Source organism: Pomacea canaliculata, linkage group LG4 (genome assembly GCF_003073045.1).
Source record: "Pomacea canaliculata isolate SZHN2017 linkage group LG4, ASM307304v1, whole genome shotgun sequence".
NCBI classification, from domain to species: Eukaryota; Metazoa; Mollusca; class Gastropoda; order Architaenioglossa; family Ampullariidae; genus Pomacea; species Pomacea canaliculata.
In genome coordinates, this window is record NC_037593.1 from 24129207 (window position 1) to 24151187 (window position 21981).

Consider the following 21981-nt stretch of genomic DNA (forward strand, 5'->3'; position numbering starts at 1 on the left):
CATTTCACAACAGGCAAACATACATTGCACACAGTTGTACCACTTGTTTACTGTGTGTCTGACTTACTGATCCTTCACGATTCTCTGGCTTTACATCCAATCAAGTTTTTCACACAGGCAGTGTGCAATCAGACACCTTATTTAAAGCTGTTCACTATATGTCTGGCTGGATCATATATTACATGTTCCTTTTTGCTTCCATAGTGCTTTGAGTTTGATTATTGCAATTAAAACATTGCCGGATGGCGTGCTGGCAGCAATCTGCTTATGAAGTTAGACATCGGCAGTGAACGCTGTGCACAAAATATGTTTTCATTGTGGCAGCACGAGATACGTAAATCCGAATGACGCCGATGAAACAGAAGCGTCCTCGGTGGCTAGAAATGGCACACAGGCGACGAGGCGAGCAGCACGTGGACGAGCACGGTTGAGTCGTTGAGAAAAGGGAGAACCGCAGTTCTTGTCATAAGTCGCTATTCAACGAGAACTCTTCAAATGCTCATCAAATTTTGCCATCACGAAGTTGTCTAAGAAAGGATGTTATAAAACCTGGCGATCATCGAGGGAGAAATATTCATCCAGGTGGCTTAATATGTCCGCAAAATTGGATGAGATCGGCCTGTAAAGTGGAAGGGAAAAGTAAAGCTTTTGAACATCCCACACTGTTCTTCATACAGAAGGCATGGTGCGGCGGACACCAAAGGCATACCGACACGACGAAGAAAAAAATTAAACTAAGAGACAGAGATGGTGGTAGATGAGAGGAAAGAGCGATAGATAAAGAGACAGAACGAAGAGAAGGAGGCAGGAGAAAGAGATGAGAAACGAGTGACTGAGAGAGAGAGGGGATAGGTGGTGAGGATATGTAAGGGAACGATCCTGGATGTATATAGGAGAATTGTACCACGGTGAAGAGGAGAAAGGGATGACAGCAATACAAGGGGTAGGGAAGTGGCGAGAAAGGCACAGGGAGAGAGAGTCGGGATTGAGGGAAAGGAAGGGAAATGATACAGAAGGAGACTGATGGGCGACTGTTAACCACGGTACCTGTGTCACTAAACAGTGCCTAGATGAGGATGACAAGCTGTTTGCTCTTAAGCAGATGTGAGCCCTCAACAAGCTGGGATGCGTTTTTTCAAACCTGAACGTGGTGAAAAGATTTGCGTTGATGCCTTCGAGTTACCCGCCCTTTTGCTTTTATTTATTTTCTCCTGACGTCATGTACGGCCCATTTGTACTGACTACACTTTTGTTATTTCCAGCTAAAACTTTCTTTCAGTCACGTGGCAGGGCTATTCTGATCACTGATGATAGATGAAGGACCCTGATATCTGTCGCCACGCCTCACTTGGTCACCTCTTGTGCATTGATTCAAATGCCATAATGTTATGTCCACGTGGTTTACAACTCTTCGATAATTAGATGTCATTGGCCGGTTGCGTATAATTTGAATATTGTTCATTATACAGCACCCACACAACTCTCCTGATCCGTACTTATGGTATGAAAAAGATTGTCGAACGCGTTGCCTAAAAAAAAAACCGTGTTCTGACTAATCTTCTCATAACACCTCAAGAAAAGTCGAGTATGTGCATGAACTTTATTTTGACGAGCCTCCCTGGTCCACTCCACCATTAGAGGCTACTCTGCCAATGTTACAAGACCTCAGCCAGAACGAAGCGCATACAAGAAGTATTGGGTACAGTGAGTGTCCATCAAGCAGCAGCTACAATCAACTCTATTGCCCGCTTTTCGCCATCCAATGCTCAATTCGTACACAGAGTCAGGACACATGCCGTAAGATGGCAGACATTCAAGATCTGTTTGCTTTAAGCACCAACAGCTTTTTTAAGTTTTAACTGGAAACAACATCCGAACTTGTTTTGGGGTAGCGAGTGTGGCTTGCGGGAACAACCTGCATACACTTCATGATATATATATACACCGCATGTGGACGATGGACACCTCGCCTTTCACACTCTAACCTGCCGATAGACGTGCGTCTCAGACTGATTTTGCGGACTGTAATCACTGCCTATATTCATAGGTGCTCTGAGAATGTCCATCCCATTATTATTAGAGGTGCTTGAGAGATGTCTTGTATTATATATTCACGTTGCTCTCAACATGTCTTATCTGAGTTTACCGACGCCTTAGCGAATGTTACTGGTGCAAGCTGGTGCTATTTACTTAGTCAACAAGTTTTCTGTGTCCTCTGCACATTGGTCTTCATAGTTACAATTCGTGCAATGATGCATGGTCCGTCTTTAAAAACTTACCTCAGTTAGCTCCCGTTATATCACTATGAAACTATGTTGCTATTTTCTCCACATAAAAAGCAAACTGGATAATACAGCATTTTGGTTCCTGTCGCTCTGTGTGTGTCTGTAGTGAATCTGGCCATAATATGGTTCCTTTCTGCACTCCGAAACGATGGCCGACTGGCAATCCATACTCTCATCCACCCCTTCACACACCCCAGGATGTGAACATGACCTGACAATCAGTATGCAGCTACCAGCAGAACAGCGTATCTTGCCTTACTTCCCTGATATTTCTTATAGAGTCTCGCCTGTGACCCGTATGAGATACGCCTATCCAATGACATGATCCCTGGAATTTCCCTTAGCAGCTCCGTGCTCAACCCACCGTACACAACAGTCACTCAAATGAACAATTGATCTTCTCGTGTCTATCCGTCTCGAAAAGAACTTTTTTTCATCGTCTCTAGCTCAACACAGATCTAAGCCTTTAGTGGCTCACATAACTCACTCATCAGCTACCGGTACATAAGAAATCTGGCAATTTATTAACGACGAACTTATATCACCTATGTCCGGTGAGAAGAAGCACTGAGATTATCACACTTATAACATCACATAAACATCGCTAGATTTGTCGATGCGTTGCGTGGGGGCGCGGGGGGGGGAGTGGGGGGGTGAACTACGGAAGTCGTCGTGCGTTCGTGGCACTTATGGGGGGGGGGAGTACGTGGGGGGTAGGGTGCGCTTAATGACCTAAATGTCGACTATGAAGTCGCGACTTCCCACTCCCACCCCCCCTGTAGCCTTCACTTCAGGGCTGAACCGCCTGTTGCACAACACACACAGAGTACAGACACCATGCGACCCCTGCGGAGCGATAACGAACGCCGCCTGTGGAATGAGCAACCTTACCTGGGTGAGATCATTCACCTGGACACCACACGATATTGACATATCTTGTGGGTCAACACAAGGCCGTGTTGCTCTGAGGGACCGCCGGGTGTGTGGCGTGGTGTCCGCGGCGGGGGTGCGGATGTGGCTGTGTTAGATATTTATATGAGTATAGCTTACACATAACCCATTCTCACACCTTCCATTAACGGCATTTTCAAATTTATTATTATTTAGTCGCTGGCATAACTTTTTCGCGTCTGATACAAGATTCAATCGGAAGCAAGAATCTGGACTGGTCTGTTCCTCTACATTAAAGCGTGCTTGGATGGCAAGGAATATGTTACAGGACTAACGAGTCGCGCGGACGGTGCTAAGGATGCCAGATGTCGCTGTTCAATAGACTTACCCTCATTGCACTTCACCCCATCCCGCCCTTGCTTCAAACAACACACGCAACCCAAAACGTCTCATTTAACAGGAACAGCCATTCATAGTTAAACATTTAAGTTTGCGAATTGTTTACTGCTTTTTCAAGTCAATCCATTTATTACCGTGGCTCTACGCTGGTGTTCTTTGTCTGCCTTCTTTTTCGCATTAACTTGGTGTTGACCGAGAATAGATACTCTTTAAAAATAGCTTTGATCAAGGCTAAACTTGGTAGGTCAAAATAGTCTGTATAACAATTCCTACTCAGGAGAACACATAGAAAAAAAATTGTAAAGAAATTCCGAGCCTGCAGGATTCGGAACCGTGGATCTTCTGATCCGTAGTCAGACGCGTTATCCATTGCGCCACAGGCCCATGACAGTGAGGCGGTATCTGAGTATATATGAAGTAGGTGTTTAGCACCTTTCCTGCAGTCAAATAGTAATATTAGCATTGCTTGCCCCCGTATTTGTCTTATCCGAAGCTTGATATGATATTAAACAAATCCTAGCGCACAACTTTCTCTTTACAGGTATAACACGCTTTCGTCACGCCAGGCGATGTTATTTTCCAGAGTGGAGCAGGGTAAGGATCGCTGTTTAGAAGGGAGTGAGTTGGCGTGGTCGTGTGGAGCCGTTAAGACCACGCTCCGATAGTTTTTTTGTTTTTTTTTTTTTTTTCGGCCATCGAGTTGTGTCTCTTGGTTGTCGGTGTGCAGCATTACCACGGCGGCGACTGCAGCGAGTCAGACGACGTAGGTCGATGACACTCTTTTTATCTTTTAATTAAGTTTTGTGCGGTCCCGCCGTAGGAGAGACGGTAATTTTTTTGTCGGGCCGCACGGATTACACAATTAGAAGTTGTGCCCCTATCTGTTTTTTTTGTATTTTTTTTTTTATGGATTTGATATATTACCCTTTTTGTAGTCCCCTCTCAAGCAACAATTGATCACTCGCAAAGATAGAACCGAGACAATGTGTCCTCTTTATATTTTTAAAATGTGTTGGTTATAGCAATTAAATACCTCACAGAGGTTAATAAATCATTGTTTTCTGGTCACTGATGTTATGTAGAGTCTCCTCAAAGATTTTTGGTTCCATATATACATAGATTGTGTTGATGATTATTTACTATGACATTTCTGCAAATTATTATAATCTCAAATTAAAATAGTTAAAAATTAGAGAGTTTCCGAATCACATCTTAAGATAACACACAGGCGCGCGCGCTGAAAGCCAAAATTTCAATAATAGATGTGCGTGTGCGTTCGCTCACTGCTAGGTCACCTCATTGATTTTCTCTTCTTTCTGGTCCACGTGAACGACAAAAGCCACCTATCGTACGTTCATATTAAAGACCGCAGTACTTTGACATTTGCAATTTGCCTCCAGGTGCTATCTGACATAAATTTTACTTTTTATTTAATTAGCCTGTGTGTTGAAATCACCGATGTTTTGGATTACACCGATTTCCAGGTGATGGAAGCAGCCCGTGTGTGAAGTAATAGCTGCAGGCTAGTGTGGACAGGGATAGAGGTAGATGAGATAGGTGCGATCTGCGACTTGCTTTGCCCGACATTGTATTTTCTCTTTTTTTATTATTCCAACTTTAGATTAGCTGCCCCCCTGGCTTCCGAAATGCTATGAAAGACATCAGACAAGCGGAGTCAACAATGCCCCCACTATAGTTTTTATTTAATTCCAGCCGAAAGGGTGTTTTTTAGTTCATTCTCCCGAGTTTAACAATTTTTTTTTTAAGAATTAAAATTCTGACAAAACATATTGATGTGTGAAAAGTGATTCAGTGAGTGCGGTCGAATCCACGGCGAACTTTTGAGGAAAGAAGAAAAAAAAAAGGGACAAGAACAGAAGTTTAGAAATGTTTACAAGATGTGTTCAGCGCTTGTTTAAAAGCGCATAAGCCCGGCAAGTTGACAAAGAATCTTGATTAAATGACTTTCACAAATGAAGCAGCCTAGGTTATTCCTTCCACGCTCTGCTCTCTCACATCCTTGTCTTGTTCCGTCAGCTGCTTTGAACGGTAACGACTTTGTGGCCATCGCTCACTTCCGGCTGCTTCACGCAGAACTCGATAAAACGATTTGGTGATTTTATTTGAAAATTCGCTTGTCATCCGAAGCAGTTATCAAAATGACGTGACAATCGCTCTCCGCGTGGCCAGAGCAGTTTGCGTCGCATCGTAGAAATGAGCTGTGAGGTTAGGTGAAAAGCTAGTGCGACAATCTCTCAAGACCTTTTTTTTTAATGTGGTTGCTGAAGGTTCTTTTCGTCTCTCCCAGTCAGGGCCCACGCAGTATCGTCCTAAATGTTTCATGGTTTCACTCCCAGTCGACTGCTTCCGACCAACCCACGACGCAAGACGACCGCTAGTCCGTTTGCGCCCCTCTTCAACAAAACTGGTAGCACACCCGGCGGCCTGGATCCGAAGACCTTCTATTACCATAAATAGATATTGTGACATTATCAGTCTACAAGACCCTCATTTAACAAATATTATGAATAATCATTATCAAAAGGCTTGTCCTTATTGTAACTAAAACTAGCAGTAGAAAATAACGATTCAACCAGGCTGTAGAAGAATAATCAGATGTCTAGTCGTAAATTTTAAAATAGGGAAATACCAACACTCAATAATACTACTTAACGATGACTATTAATACTTACACTCTTATTTCCGAATCTGTGCCACTATGGGTATCGCGGTCATACGTGACGTGGGGTTTCAAGCATATAAAAAAGATACGAGCCTCCTGAGCTTTACGGAAGCTCACGAGTCATTAGTTTTGTGGATGGAGTTGAGGGAGGTAAGAGAGAGCGACGCCATTATGGGTTAAATTTAAGAGTGTGTTTGCTCAGTGCCGAAGCTCGTTAGCATGGCGCGTGCGTTGCCGCTGGCCTTTAATCATTAAGCAACCGCCATGTTGCATTCTTCGGTATACAACATTCTAAAGTCGTAGTTAAGCTGTTGGACAGTCCTGGAAAGCTTGCACAGTCGACTTGTCGTTGAGGAGAGCAGAGAAGTGAATGTCCGATATTTACGTCGTTGACTACGTGATTGATATAATTTATCAGTCATCATTAATCATCCACCACATTATCTCCCACCGCCATTATCATCAGCTATCGTCACCATTCGAACACCTTCCTTTCAGTTAGTCAGCAAGCAAGGAGACAGAGATGTCGAGCAAGGAGGATATACAGGAGCAATCTAAAAGATAAACACAAAACCTTTAAAAAAAAACAATGAGTTGAATTATTCACAAAGCCTGTCCCTGGTCGCCTTGCCTGAAAATGTTGTTTTGGTTACTTCTGATGCTGACAAACATGTCTCGTGGACTATTCCACTTATATTTGCTTTCCCGAGAGAATTTAGATGGAGATGCCACACCAGATTTTAGGCGCTTGTCTTGGAATTTTGTTTCCACCTTTCAAGGTTCTGGGCGATGGGCTGCGTAAGGTCCACTGAAGCTGGTTGAGACTCGCACAGACCATCTCCGCCCTCTGTGAGTGCGTAGTTTTCTCTTCTGTTGGACACCGAACAACTGTTAGACACTTGCCCACGTGCCAATGTGATGCACACTTTGCGTGTCGTGTGTGTGTGGGTTTGCGCTGTGTGTTGGTTGCGTGTGTGTGTGGTGGTAAGAGAGAAAGTAAAGACACTATCATGTGATTTAATGCACAGTTTAAATGCCACGATATTGCAGAAAGTGTGTGGTTCGATCCTGAAAATATCCAGGGTCACTATCATTGTCTCATGTTGTTCTCTCGCTGTAAAATATTTGTTTTAATCAAGCTGGACGACTGACTTTCTCGTCCAACATATCCAAATTGATATGGGACATCTTAATAGCGATGATAAAGTAGAATTCGGACACCCCAAACTCCCTATAAAGTAAAAAATATAGCCACATATAAAGTTTTAAAAATTATTAATAAACAAGACTTTTTTTAGCCATCAAAAATATCATTTCTCTCTAATTTTGAATGTCAATTAGTTTCTGATCTATCTCGCTTTTTTCGTATGTAAACACATATTACCCCATTAATAAATAAAATGAAGAAGTTCACACATATCTTCTCTCTTCCTATTCTTTGCTCTTCATGTGTCGTTGTGCTAATTTCTACTTATTTTTTTCTTCTTTTTGCTTGTGTTCCTTTCTCCAAGCTAGAAGCACATGAGTAAGAAATAGAGATATTGTTCGTGCTCAGAGCAATACAGCACCCTGCGTTAGGCGTAGCATGCTGTTGTAATGCCCAGTGCCGACTCTCAGCAGACCCACGTGACTCACCTCCCCGACTGTTTTTTTTTTTCTTTTACGCGCTCCCGGCGTATGCTGGGTTATGCCTGGTATGCTTTGCAATCGTGAGCAGTGCGTCACAACCAATGAGCACTCTTGCGGCCGCAAAAACAACTAATCAATACGCTAGTACATGCAGATGATTTCAACATAAAGCTAAATACGATGCACTACTGCAGAAATAAATTCCTTCTTCTAACTCGCAATAACCAACAAAAAAAATACACAAAAACGTTATCCTGAAAGATTCAGACCTAAACCATAATTTTTTAAATTATGAGTAACATTATCAGACAATTTTGGAGATATGCAATGCCATGTGGTTGGATCTGGTGTACGTGATAAACTCATTTCTTTTAAATAAAAAGTATTTGATAACGAGTACACAATAAAAAAAGAAGAGAATGAAGATAAAACTATTTAGACAGTTAACTAAATTTTAATATTTTTTAATATCTTTTTATTTTTATTTTTACATCAGCAACAGGACGGAACTGCGAGAAACCTTGTATGACCTTAAGTTAACTCTTTCCCTCATTATTATAGATTTCCAACATTTAAATTTTAAACCTTTATTAAATTAAGCTGTTTTTTGTAAATAATTGTATAAATTTATTGTTTATTATTCATAGCAACAGGAACTGTGAAGTGAGAAAATAACATGGTTACTTAAGTACTTCTTATCTTCTTAGTAATATTATTAAACACCGACATAAATTAATTTGTAACCCAGTCACCCGAAGGTTGGAGAAAATAACTCCACCACGGCTGGAACCTTTAACCCGTCTGACAGCCACGATTAGTTGTGTGTGTGTCCAAACATAACTTTCAGCGAGCTCTCACGCGCACACCGCCCACATTAGTATCCTTGTCTATAGTAAGGGTGGTAATTAGTTGCTTCTCTGGCACCATTGAAGTTTGTTCAGATTCTGCGTATACATTATTCTCGGTGATCACTCACTGTATTAGGAGACATTTATTAGCGACTCGCACGCGCTGTCAGGCGACGCCTGACCTGCGGGCGAGATAACACGCGCTGGAAGGAAGGGTCTCCCCGGGAAATGAGGGAGTATTTCGATACAATGTCGTGTCATTTGATAAACTTCCCACGTGACCCACTTTCATGCAAACTTAAGTCATTTTCGCGAACCTTCAGCAGAGATCCAGGTCCTTCATACGTTCAGCGGAGAAGTTGACGAGAATCCCCCACTCTCCGCGTCCCGTCTACTGTTCATTCCGAACTAATACGAGTGACACTCACTTCGGTTAGCACTTGAATAGCACTTTTGAGACCTTCGCATATATTATCGCCAACACACCATGAAAGAAGAACGAATGTGAAAGCATTACAGTGAGGGTCCAGTCTTGTAACTGTGGACCTTAAGTTTGGGACTAATCATCTCTGTCGTCTAAGACTTACGCCACTCCGTGGATGTCGATTTGACATTTACTCTATGGCCTGATCGGGTGGTTCACACGTGTTCTAGTCTAAACACACCACACATGCAAGTTGCCCTCAGCAGGCAAGTAAATAATGCATTATGATAACAAATTTTCTTCATATTATATTTATTATTTTGTACGGTGATTATTATAATTCATAAGATAATCGAAAGACTGTTGGAAGAAACAGCCATGACTGATAACCAGCTCGTCATGATATCCAGCTGGGTCACACTCTTGTCATCACAGATGTTGCCTGCTCAAAGTTTTGCTATAAAATAGAATCTCACAGCAAACTCAAAGCAAGAAAAAGGCTCAAAATATTTGGGTGCCCAGAATGTTCGCGCTTTGTTTGTCGTATTGTAAGTAAATAGAAATACGGGTACTGGGCACGAACTCATTCACGAAGGATGTGCGTGTGCACGTGCGCGTGTGACGACTTAAGCACGAGATCTTATCGGAACTTTCATCCTCAGAGATGCGACTGGTACTAGCGTGGGAACCACCCCACCTTGCCCACCCAATCTTCGCAGTGTCGTCAGCCCACCTGCGAGCAATCCTTATTGACGACAGGCAGCTGCACCAGCTGCTGGCAACAGAGCATGCGTAGTCTTCTCTGTACTGCCGCCCACGGCTTCTCTCATCCGGTCCCTCAAGAGATTATTAAAAAGTTATATTGTATGGTTAATAAAACTAAAGAGAAGTTTGTAACAATGTGGAAGCTCTTATACAGCCGTTCAAGCTCTGTCATACCTCCTCACCATCGACGGGCGGTGCTGTACCCACCCTGGGGGGCTGTACGAAAGTATAAGTGTTAAGTCGCACCGAGCGAAAAAAAAAGTAGAAGCTAGGGTGACATTCTTGTTTTCTCTCCTTTCCCGATTTCATTTCGCCGGTCGACCCAGATCTTTTTGCCCTGGGTCCAAAGAATGGTCGGAAACGTTTGGCCTGGCAGTGAAAGCGAAACATAACCAGTAAATGGCATAATAACAACAAGCAAATGTCACAACAAGTTGAATGTGTGTCATCGGGGATGTTTTTAATGACTTCAGTTTTGTCGATGATGGTCGTCTCAGTGGCTTCTACAATGATAACACAAACCAGAAGTTTCTCAGTGCGATATGGTTGTATCAAGTCCTCTTGAAACCACGAGTGTTTGGAAGAAAGGTGGCCAAAGCTTTCATTGGCATTATATGCTCGCTTTGTGTTTGCATGAATATTATGCTATATATGTTGTTGTATGATTTTATCATTACCACAATTTGTCCATATATATATATCCCTGATGTTTAATAGGAGTGTGGTGATGGCGGTAGAAAATGGTTCATATCGTTACACTTTCTGATGATCTGTGTGACAACTGACTAGTGTTGATGGTCTGTTTAGGAAATGGCTGATGAGTAACAGTTCCTTTTTATAATTATTGTTATCTCTAGTAGCTGTGTAGAGGGCATTAAATAGTATTTTCTTCTTTTTGAAGGAGGATTCTCAAAAGGGTTAAGTTGAGAAAGCAGTCGAGGGCTTCTTTGCTCATAACATTACATTATTTTCTGCTTACTACATTTTTTTCTTTTTTTTTTTTCCAGCAACATTTTCTGTTCTACTGTAATTCACACAGCACACGCACGTGAGTGAGAGAGTGAGAGAGAGAAAGCCTGTCCGTCCAGTCCTTCCCCACACACACACTGAATCTTTATTTCCTGTTCTTCTCCTCTCCTTTATTCGCAACTGGATCTTGAGGAACTTGCTTGGGTCGATACCTGCCTTGATTATTTGAACACTTCCTTCCTCGTTACCTTAGGTGACACCTGACGTGTCCTCGGCAAATAACATCAACCCCACGCTCCACTCATCAGGTCCTCCAGCATGTCGTCTCTAAATCCTGCCGAGCGCCCCATCTTTGACTCGTTTCGTCGGCATACAAAGCCCAAGCAAACGTTTCTTTTATGTCCGATAACTCCTATCACAAGAAAATAACATCCCCCCCACACCACCACCACCTTTCCCCATGTGTTCTTGAGCGCGAGCATTTAGGAACGCTCACACGTGAATTGATCGAAGCTTCGACCCCCTCATTGTCACTCTCGCCAAACATTTCGTCGATGGAGCGGGGAGATAAGTCCGCGCGCAAGATGCTGGCCCATCGATCCGGGGGACAGATTACGAGGGGGGCTAGCAGCCTGTCCCTTCATCCGGGCTTTTCCTTTGCTGCTCGGTCGCTTTAGCTGGCAACGGAGGAGCCTCGAGATGATTGGGAAGATAAAGGAGAGATCTTGTAGCCCTGTCATCTACTTTCAGATGAAGAGCGAGATGGCGAGGAGTAGAGCGGGTGTCACACGGTGTGACATGGTTCCCGCAAACCGACACTCGTCTTGCTCCTGTCGATTCAAAATGTAGGACTAATGGTAACGGGGTGTAGAATGTCTTTCTAATTCGAATGCGCGCTCGACAAGGTTTACACTCATTCCACCGACTTCACTATCAAAGCTCATAGTCAAAAAAATTTCTTTAGAGCAGGAGTGAGGAACGTCCAAGGCGATCTCAGATTTCAGTAAATTTATCAGCTTTTCTCCATGGCATTATAAATGTATATTAAGTGATTAGTATTAATAATTTACATTCTGAGGGTTAGGCTTAGAAAGAAAACTTGGAAAAGAACAGTGGAGAGCGAGTCAAAGGACGTGGGAACCACAAGGGTCCAACTGAGGGTAGGCTGCCCAAAAACCATGGCCGCTGGCGAGGTGTTGTTGCGGCCCTGTGCTCCTCAAGGAGTCACAAGGAATAAACTAAAACTAAACATTCTGAGGGACAAGCAAGGAACGTCCATTATGGGATAGACAGGGAGAGTGCATGATGAGATAAGCACGTCCTTCTCGTTCTCTGTCCGCGGCCTATATGAGCTAATCTGGGAGATTTATGCGTACATGTGACCTTTCACCCTAAGGCGAAGGTAGACCAGTTCGGCTGTTGATGCATATAGCACTCTTAAACCATGTCGATTCATAAAATCATCATCATCATCATCATCATCATCATCATCATCATTGCTGACTACCTTAGTGTACAAGTGTCCAATATTATTCTTTCATGGGTTTCCGAAGGATGCGTCAATAAAAAAGCTTTGGCTTTATGAAATTATGAAATTACTTATGCATGTGCAAGCAAGTCTATGTGTGCAAATTGCTATAAAGGCTATGAACTCCTCCATCAGGATGAGAAATGTGTGAACTATATAGTTGTAATTATTGTTGTTGTTGTTGTTGTTGTTGTTGTTGTTGTTGTTGTTACACTTTAACTGCACTACCGCAAACAGAAAATTGTACATTATGAAAAAAAGGTTTGTTTCTGTATACTCCCTCTTCTCTAGGAACTTTCTAATTTTAAACATATATTTCACAGACCGCAAACAGTTGTTTCACTGTGCTTGTGATAGAAGCAGAGAATTTTTTTCACTGTGATTAATTACGAAAGGATTGTGGTGACTCAAAGAACAACAGAGCCAGGCAGGTTGGGGTTGTTTACCTTGCAAAAGTGTTAACACTGTGGAGAAAACAGAGCAAGATAATTTTTAAATAAATAATGTTGTCTAGCCTGCGAATGATGTTGCAAACATAAAATTGGCCTTTGGGGGGGAAGATGGTCCCCCACCCCTGGTATAGAGGTAAAAGTCTTCTCTTCCAGGGATCGCAAACTTGAGCTAAAAATAAACCTGGCACTAATACTGAAATGAGTTATCTCCCATCACACTCCAGGCTATAGAGTGCCTTCCCCTGATATCACAGTAATCTGCTCTCACACTCCAGGCTATACAGTGCCCTTCGCTGATATCAGAGCTAATTAATGATATGCTCGATAGTGTGAAAAATATGCAGGAGAGAATTATCCTAAATGTCCACACTTTTTTATCATGAGAAGTTTCAAGTCGGTTTGTTATTTTACATTAATACGTGTGTGTGATTTTATTTGTTTTTAATTCATCATACGTGAGTCCTGTTCTTTGCCTTGTTCTCTTCGTCAAAGCTCGTCAGGCCAGTCTTTCTTTCATATCTCTCTCTGATTCCACATCGTCTCCAAGCAGATGTATTTTCCAAGTTGATACAGTATAAGAGAATTTGGAGAAATTAATCAACAAACTGCAGTTGAGGGGATGTTGCGGGTAGAGAGAAATTTCATGTATCATGGGCACAAGCCGATCTTATTGGCAACAGGTGGGAGACTGACAGAGTACTTTGCAAATTCATACAGAAAATGGGTAGCTAGAGCAAACTACATGTGAAATGGGTGTTAATTAGAAATAGTCTCCCAAGCATCGTCACACACTCGGTCCCAGATGTTTCTCACCAACTCAGAATGACTCTGGCAAGGCCTGGATACGAAGCATTTCTGAGAGCAGAATTTCTGCGAGGAACAAGATCACAAACAACTTCTAGTGAAAGCTCAGGAGGCCAATCCTATGGCAAGGTGAGCTGTTCTCTCGACCCCAACGACCTCCACGACCTCCACGACCTCCAGTCACAAAGACACGACCACAAATAGACCAGTGTCTTCTCTGCCGGCAGCGCCCTCATCGTCTGGCACTGGCAGAATAAACAACTGACTGGCGTGCGCGTGTGCCGACGCACGTGCGATGAAAGTGGAGGAAGACAGGCAGGCACGTGAGAAAACACCAACAGGCGTGCATGCTCGCACATACTCACACACACACTGTTTACAATGATAGAACTATTTGCCAAGCTACTTGTCACAGTACCACCCTCGCTCCAGTTCTCATCCATTTAAACTCGTTAACATCTTCCGCCTCTCTCTCTCTATCGCAGAAGGCGGAATAAGTGAACGAGCGAGTTGTTTTAACAATACTTTTTAACAGAGCAAGAAGTCGTTAATGCTGATAGAAGCCACTTCCCATCTATTGACTTCAATGGACCATTGTTTACTGTTTACACGAGCGTATACGTGCTTAGTGGTGTTAACGGTGGTTGTGACAGTGTTAATGATGATGTGGATGTGATGCTGCTGTTGTCGAAATGAGCAGAGCTAGTCCTTTCTGATCAAACTGTCGACATCAAGGCTATTAATTTCTTGCGAAATCGGGAGTCTGATCCCGAGTGTTCTCGTCGATTATCGTAATTACCTCCCTTCAAAGCCCCGCGCTGCTTGTGGCGCACTTCGTGACCTATCGGTCAGCAGGCGGCATGACGTCAGTTCCCACCATTGACTGGGCACGTGACCAGCTATCGTGCAATCACTCTGTCCTTGCTTTCCTTCCTTCCATCTTTCCATTCTGACTGCCAGCGGGAGGTGATTTCCCAGCAACAAGGGACATCACCAGCTGCAATGTTTTCTCTTTCTTTCTTCTCTCCTGCAAAGTCTTGTAACACGTGATGTCCTTGACAGGAATTGCTCTAGACCTATATCTATCTACCTGCGCAGAGTGTTTATGTTCTTTGACCTGGTGTGTGCGGCAAGCAAAGCAAAGGATTGTCTTCCCCTGCCCTTGCCCTGCTACTTGTCTCCGGGTGGCAGCAAACCTGGATACCCGCAGTCCTTCCTTTCTCACGTGGCTTTAGTCGTAGCCACCCCAGAGCTACATGCCGCATGGGTCGTTCAGTCACCAGTAAGTTAACCTCTTTGTCTCGGCACAAATCGATGGCAAATCTTCACCTAGAGCGATTCCTTCTTTTTGTCCTTCGGAATTGTCCCTCGCAGGGTACTTTCTATCATAAGCATCAAAACGTGAGGGATAAATCTCGCGCCGCGAGAAGCCAGGCCGGCCATCATGCAGAAAATGCTCTTTTTGCTTCATTGCCCCTCCGTATAAAAATGCAGGCTGTATGCGCCATATGCGTCTCTCTCAGAGTATTTTTCTCTCTGTGGCGTCTGCACACCATTCCCAGGAGACCGACCTGATGTTTTAGCCTTAGGATACTGGCTAATGAGAAAGCATGATTTGTCCAAATCCTTTGTCAGTTTAAATTTCTTTTTTACATAGAATTCGTTTTTCAATTGTTTTTATTGCGGTTGTCATATTGACTGACATCTTGCGCAGATGACAGGCACGTGTAAAGGATTTCTAAATATAGCTTGTTGACAGAGTGTAGCTATACATCAAATGTTCCAGGCTATGGAGTGATACAACCACGAACTTGTATTACTGGACTGACAGACGATTTTTTTTCCAGTTAACTGCTAAAACGAGGCAATAGACGACAAAGCTTCCGGTTTGTTCACATTCTTTGTTTAGGCTCGCCGAGACTAACAGCGGAGAACTTTGCAAGAGGCTAAGTGTTGGTCTTGGCAGACAGCAGTCCACCTATATATATCCATGATACAACCTACAGACTCACCTTCAATTTTCACAGCTTTTACTAAACTTTCATTTACACCTGTCATTAGTGTTAGTGTAAAAGCCGTTGTGGTATGGTCTCACTCCATGATTTCAGTACCCTGGAGGTTTGTGGGACGCAATAAATCATGCTACAAACATCATATGAAAATTTCCCCCAAAATGCAGACAACCACCAGCAAAGACTTGTGTGGGCTGGAAATAATTCTACACCAGGCTGCTTCAGCTTCGAGATCAAAGCACCTTTTTTTTGTAAAGCATGATTAAGACTGTTCGCAGAACTGTTGCTCAAATCCTTGCATTCCCGCTTTTCAACAAAGTCCGATCGTTGCCGAGAGACACTTGCATTCACTCTCATAATGCAGGCTCCGCCAAAAAACGGTTGCCTGGATGCCATCGCATCCTTGAAAAACACGCACACAAAGAATAAAAATGATGAGGGAAAAGGAGAGAATAAAGACCTCATATCTGAAACTATTTGTATCTTCAGCTTTGCAGCTTCAGAGTCGGCAAACCCAAAAGAGGTCAATGAAGGAAAGAAATCCATTAAGAAATGAAAAAAAAAAAAGGTTAAAGGTTAGAAGTAACCACCACCCTTTCCCTCCAAGATTCGTGTGCGAATGATTGGCTGATGACAGGGTCTGATAATAAGGCTGAATGTTGTTTTTCAGTGGGGTCTGATTGTCCTTGCTTTGTTGTTCAGGGTACGGACACAGCACACCCCAGACGGTCGGGGGCAAGATCTTCTGCATGATCTACGCCATCTCCGGCATCCCGCTGTGCATCGTCATGTTCCAGAGCGTGGGCGAGCGCCTCAACACCTTCGTCACCTTCCTGCTCAAGCAGATCAAGAAGTGTTTCAAGATGAAGAACACGGAGGTGTCCCAGACGAACCTCATCCTCATCGCCATCAATCTCTCCACCATTGTCCTCACCACAGGCGCCGCAGCCTTCTCCCATTATGAGGTAATCCGCGACCAGGCGGCCTTTGGTGGGTGTGACACGCATGAGTGCACACTGTTCACAACTTTTCTTTTGTACCAGAAAAAGGATTTTTTAAAAAAATAAAATCAGATTCTTTGAGACTTAAGATGGGACGAAGGACTTGACATATACGACTCCACTTTTTTTCAAACAGAAAAGTGATGAATAAGATACAACGATGATGATGATGATGACGATGATTGATGATGACGATGACGATGATACATTGAAATCTCCTTGGGCTCCTATATTGACTGAGATACTTTAAACAGCCGGAGAGGGGCAACGAACGTGCAGCCAAGCTGGGAGTTATGGGTGCAAACAGGTGCTGACACCTGGCTGCTTATCACCTGCCAGTGTTTTAATGGGTTGTGTGAACTCGGGGTTGGGGGTAAGTAATATTTACTGCTGAAAAAGGCACCAAACTATCTATTTTTCATTTCATCTTAGCGAATGCATTTGAGAGTGTGTTGTGCTCTGCACACAGGATCACTCTGCAGGGTGGTGTAGGTCTGTTTACCATAAAGATTACTTTTACACCAAAGTATACTCAAACGAAAAAAATAATTTCATGTTCTGTCACTAAAAGAAGTAAGGAGCAGAGGTTTCCGTGCTTTTTAAAGGACATAAAGGGATTCTTTGGGATGCTTCACCGGAAGTTCATCACCCTGACATTTTCAAACTGACGAGTGTTGGCAGAGAGTCAATAGTAGTTTTTTTTTCCATTTCAAGTTAAGCCCGGTGTCTGTGAAGAAGCCAGACAAGAGGAGAAGGACCAGATGACAGGACAACAAATATTCCGGGAGCATCTCTGGGAAGAAGTTCTACAAGCAGAAAAGAAAACATGGAAACGGTCCTGCCGTTACTGTCAGAGTTGTTTAGGTCGAGTTTGATGTCTTTTAACATTAGGTGAGAGGGACGAGTCGCCTCGATGTCTCTGTGTTGAATTCATCTGCCTTCCTAGCAAGAAGACAGGAGAAAAAGAAGTTGTAAACCAAGTCAATGTAACTCATCTGCTTTGTGAATAAGCTAAGACTGTATATCGACTAGCCAGTTCTCTTTTTTCTTCTTTGTCCTCGCCACAGGGCTGGGCCTACATCGACGCCTTCTACTACTGCTTCATCACCCTGACGACCATCGGCTTCGGGGACTTCGTGGCGCTGCAGCAGAACGACATGCTGACCAAGCAGCCCGACTACGTGGCCTTCAGCCTCATCTTCATCCTCTTCGGTCTGACGGTCATCTCCGCCGCCATGAACCTCCTCATCCTGCGCTTCCTCACCATGAACACCGTCGACGAGCGGCGCGAGGAGATGGAGGCGGCGGCAGCGGCGCGCGGCGCGGTGCGGTTGGAGGGTGACGTCATCACGGGACAGGCCAATGGCAACGTGGTGTCCGGCGCGCAGGAGACACCCGAGTACAACGACCTGGTGTCCGTGTGCTCCTGCTCTTGCTACAACCTGCGCGCCGGGCGCAACAAGCCGCGCTACTCGGTGACGAGGGCGCCAGGGAAGATCGCGCACCTGCTGCCGATGTCGCAGACGGCGGGGGCCAGCAACCGGGAGGACACCATTAGCAACACGGAGGACAGTGCCTCGTTCCTGGCCTGGCAACAGCAGATGAGCTCAAAACGCGCCTCTATATGACTTTGCGGGTGGTTTCGAGTCTGTGGTCTTGTCTGCTGGGCACACCCGCATTGCCGGTTAGGGTGGATGCGAAAAAAAGTATATATAAATACATGAAGTGCGTACATGGGGGTCGGCACTTCCGGCTGCGTGTTTGTCAACGATTGTTCTGTGTGCGGCGTGCCTGTTGGTGAATAGGATTTTTATCTTCGTGGTGAGCCAAGGTGGAGAAGAGAAATGTCCACCAAAGTCACAGGCTGTTTGTGTGAATAACGACTCAGAGAAAAATATTAAACACGTTTCAGGTGTCTACGGAGAGCCTGCTTCCACTCCGAAATTTTTTTTTTCCTCCAAGGATCTCACTTGCAGAGAGAGAGCTCCTCGTTACACTGTGTTTATTTGTTTGTTTGTTGCATGCTAATTTCATTAGTTTCTTAATTTATGTCTTTATGAGGCAATGCGTTTCTTTCTTAATTTATTTCTTTGGAGTGAATTCTGGAATCTCTTGCCTGGTGATACTGGAACCTTAATTCGTCTTTGTCATTCCCAAGTGAATTACTTCCCCTTGCCGACCCCATGTTTTGTCCGCAAGTGCTATTATCTTTGTCTTTGTTAACGTTCTCCGTTAGAAGGCAGAGGACGATGTCGATGTGCGTTAGCAATGCGAGGGAAAGGGGGAAAAGTAATAACTGAGCTTCCAGCATTGGTGTGGAGCATCATGGAAAGGTTTCCCTCAGTCGGAAACACGAGTGGGAAGGTCACTCTCAGGTTGTGAATATCTCCTAGCTCGAATCCCTGGAGTTCGAATCCCCGACGGTTTTGCATCACTCTTCTTGCAGCAGCCTGGATTGAGCACAAGGCTCCAAAGAAGTGAGAGTGTTCTAGAGTCTTTGTTGAGGGGATGACATTTTGCGTCCACAGACCTCGCAGAGTCCCTCCCTAACTGCTAGATCGATCAGCAATCGAGCGATCATAGCTTCTCCTTCATGACATCGTCAGAGATGTCTTCTTCCACCTAGTGAGAGTCTGGCGTTGAAGTACAGCTACAGGATGAGCAACAAGTCCTCGTCCCAAGACACCGGAAGTACCGTTGTTGCACCTACTTTGTATCGTTTGAGCTCACACGATGTGGCTGTCCCAGACGGTGCCTGTGTTCCGGGTGATTGATTCTGCATGCAGTTATCCACGGTGCTAGATCCTACAGGGCCAACAGGGAATTTTGCACTGTTATTTTTCATCTGCGTGTGTTATCCTTGTGGCCATTTTCACTTTCATCTTTTATTATTATTGTTTATCTGTTTGGTGCACATGGATGGGCAGAAAGGATTTAAGCATTAGCTGGTGATGCTGTTAGTGATTCGAGTATCACAGGATCTAAGCAACATGAGGTTGCAGGACGATGAAGACGTTATCTGTAAGGACTCGTCTTCTTCATCATATCATCATCAATCGTTGCTGGATATTATCGGCGATTGTTTCGCGTGCTGTGACGACATCACGAAGGTGGCAGGCAGTTGTTTGCGTGAAATGCATGTGTGCATGTGTGTGTGTGTGACTAGGTGAGGTGGGGAGGATCATGCTTGGTGCTTGCGATCACAGAAGTCACATCAAAATATTAGAACTAGCACAACATCGCTGGACTTGCGAGTACGTGGCGAGTCTGACACCTTGCTTCTATCCATCAGAGACTTGGGGACTGGCGTGAGTAGCGCTCACTGCCATGTAAATAACCGTGTCTGTCAATACAGCTCTGACTAGTATACAAACGCATGTTGGAGTGTTGCATATGAGCTGGGGAGAGGGTCTGGGGGCAGCTCGCGCCTCGCCACACAGGTCAGGCAGGCCTGAGGTCACCTAGGAGCTGTGCGCGCGCCTTCCTCTTCCGGAAATTAGACCGACACGTGTGCGTGGAATCCCAAATGCGGCATAATATAGTCATAATCCTTCACTTTTCTTTCCTGAACCTTTCATCAAGTGTCGGGGCAGCAGCAGACACAGCCGAGGAGAGTTCTGGTATACGATTCAGCTGCTTGAGGATAATATGGACATTACATACATTCTCTTTCTCTTCTCTCTCTCCAGAACGTCTGCACGAGGTCAAGGCAATTGCCTGGCTGTTACATTGAGAGAGAAGTTTGACGAGTTTTTACGAATTTCATGCCGGCTTATTTGCAATGATTCAGCCTCTTTTCTTTTCTTTTCTTTTCTTTTTTTTTTTTTTTTTTTTTGTCTGCTGACGGGAAAAGTTGAAGATGCGTGCTGATCTTGACAAAGAATGATTTGAAATGCATTTATGGGAATACCACTGCCATACATTTTGTCGGAAATGACTGTTATTATTTTCAGAGTTAAAGTCCAGCAACACTTTAATGCATGTGTTAGGACAAAAGAAAAAAATATACATAAAGGGCAGGATGGCGAAAGAGGCAAAGCTGTCAGATTAAATAGAGAATAATAAAGAGAGGGAGGAACAAGAAAGGAAAAACATGGAACGAGAAGAGGATGGTTTAAAAAAAAGCGTTTATTTTTGACGAGATATGATCTGAAGACATTCTCTGCTACTCAGGGATGTACAGTTTTAAAATGTTTAGTTCTGTCAGCATGTATATTGCTGGTCACGTCAGATCGATGACTGTTGTGATGTAGGAGCAGGTTGACTGACGCCCCGTGAGTACGGAAACCGAGGGGTGAGCCTCCCTGGCGACCTTATTTTTCCAGGACTAGAGAACACAGTAAATGGTGCTCAGAAAAAAAAAACCATTTTCTCGGCAAAGGTTTTAGGATCTGTTGTCCATCATGATGTAGTCGTTTTTTCACCCATTTTTCTTGCATTCATTTTCTTTTTGGTCGACTGAAAGGCTTAAAGATTTTTAATATTTCATTTTAAACCATCTCTTTTAGCTGTAAAATTTAGCTTCATTCTCTTTAGCTGCAGTTTTATGTAGCTTTCTACACTTGACAGAATCATTTGGTTCTAAAATCCACATTCTCTACCACTCTGTCACACACACAGGCGCTTATTTCACGAATAAACCTTGCAAACTAACAAACGCTTCCCAGAAAACAGATTAGTTCTAAGCCTTATGTCAGTCTTAATTAGGATAGTTGTCTGGTGACCTGCAATCCAGCGACCTTTGCTTCGCACTTTCGACTAGAAAACATGTCGGCTTCCGGTCTTGCGCAAACCATTGCTGTTGTCCTTTGTCGGTCGAGGGCCTGGGACTGTGCTCACTGTACAGCAGCAGGCCAGCGTCGGAGAGAAAGCGAGGACAAGTGCTTTCAACAAGGGAAGCATAAAGCCATTCAACTGCGCCTTCCAGTTGTTGTCTGACGTCACTTACCCCTCCCGTCCGAGCCCCCTCCGGGAAGGAACCACAAGGAGGGGAAGTGATGCGCGGGAGATGAGCCATGTAAAAATGGCGGACAGTGGACAGAGAGGAGCCCTGCTGCCAATTCCCAAATTCCAAATCCTACTAAAAGCTGAAAGCCATCGGGCCATCAAGCTTCTTAATAAAAACCTAATAAGAAGACCTTTTTTACATGGGAAGTCATGGAGAGGATCGATAAGAACCTGGGTTGTGCGGACTGCTTGTTCAGTGTCAGATTATTACGCGACAGCACGTGTGGTGTGCAAGGAGGGGGCATTGGAGTGGCTAGGGGGGGCAGGATAGGGAGGTAGTGAGT

The 21981-nt window shown here is 44.1% G+C and overlaps 1 protein-coding gene across 1 annotated transcript in view; it reads left to right on the forward strand.

Moving 5' to 3' along the window:
* Positions 1-19697, forward strand: part of LOC112562684 (two pore potassium channel protein sup-9-like) — a 77221-nt gene extending 57524 nt beyond the window's left edge. The window contains exons 3-4 of the mRNA XM_025236086.1: positions 16392-16654; positions 17758-19697. Of these exons, the coding sequence (XP_025091871.1) occupies positions 16392-16654; positions 17758-18318 (824 nt within the window). The 3' untranslated portion in view covers positions 18319-19697. The remainder of the gene's footprint in view (positions 1-16391; positions 16655-17757) is intronic.
* Positions 19698-21981: the final 2284 nt, after the last annotated feature.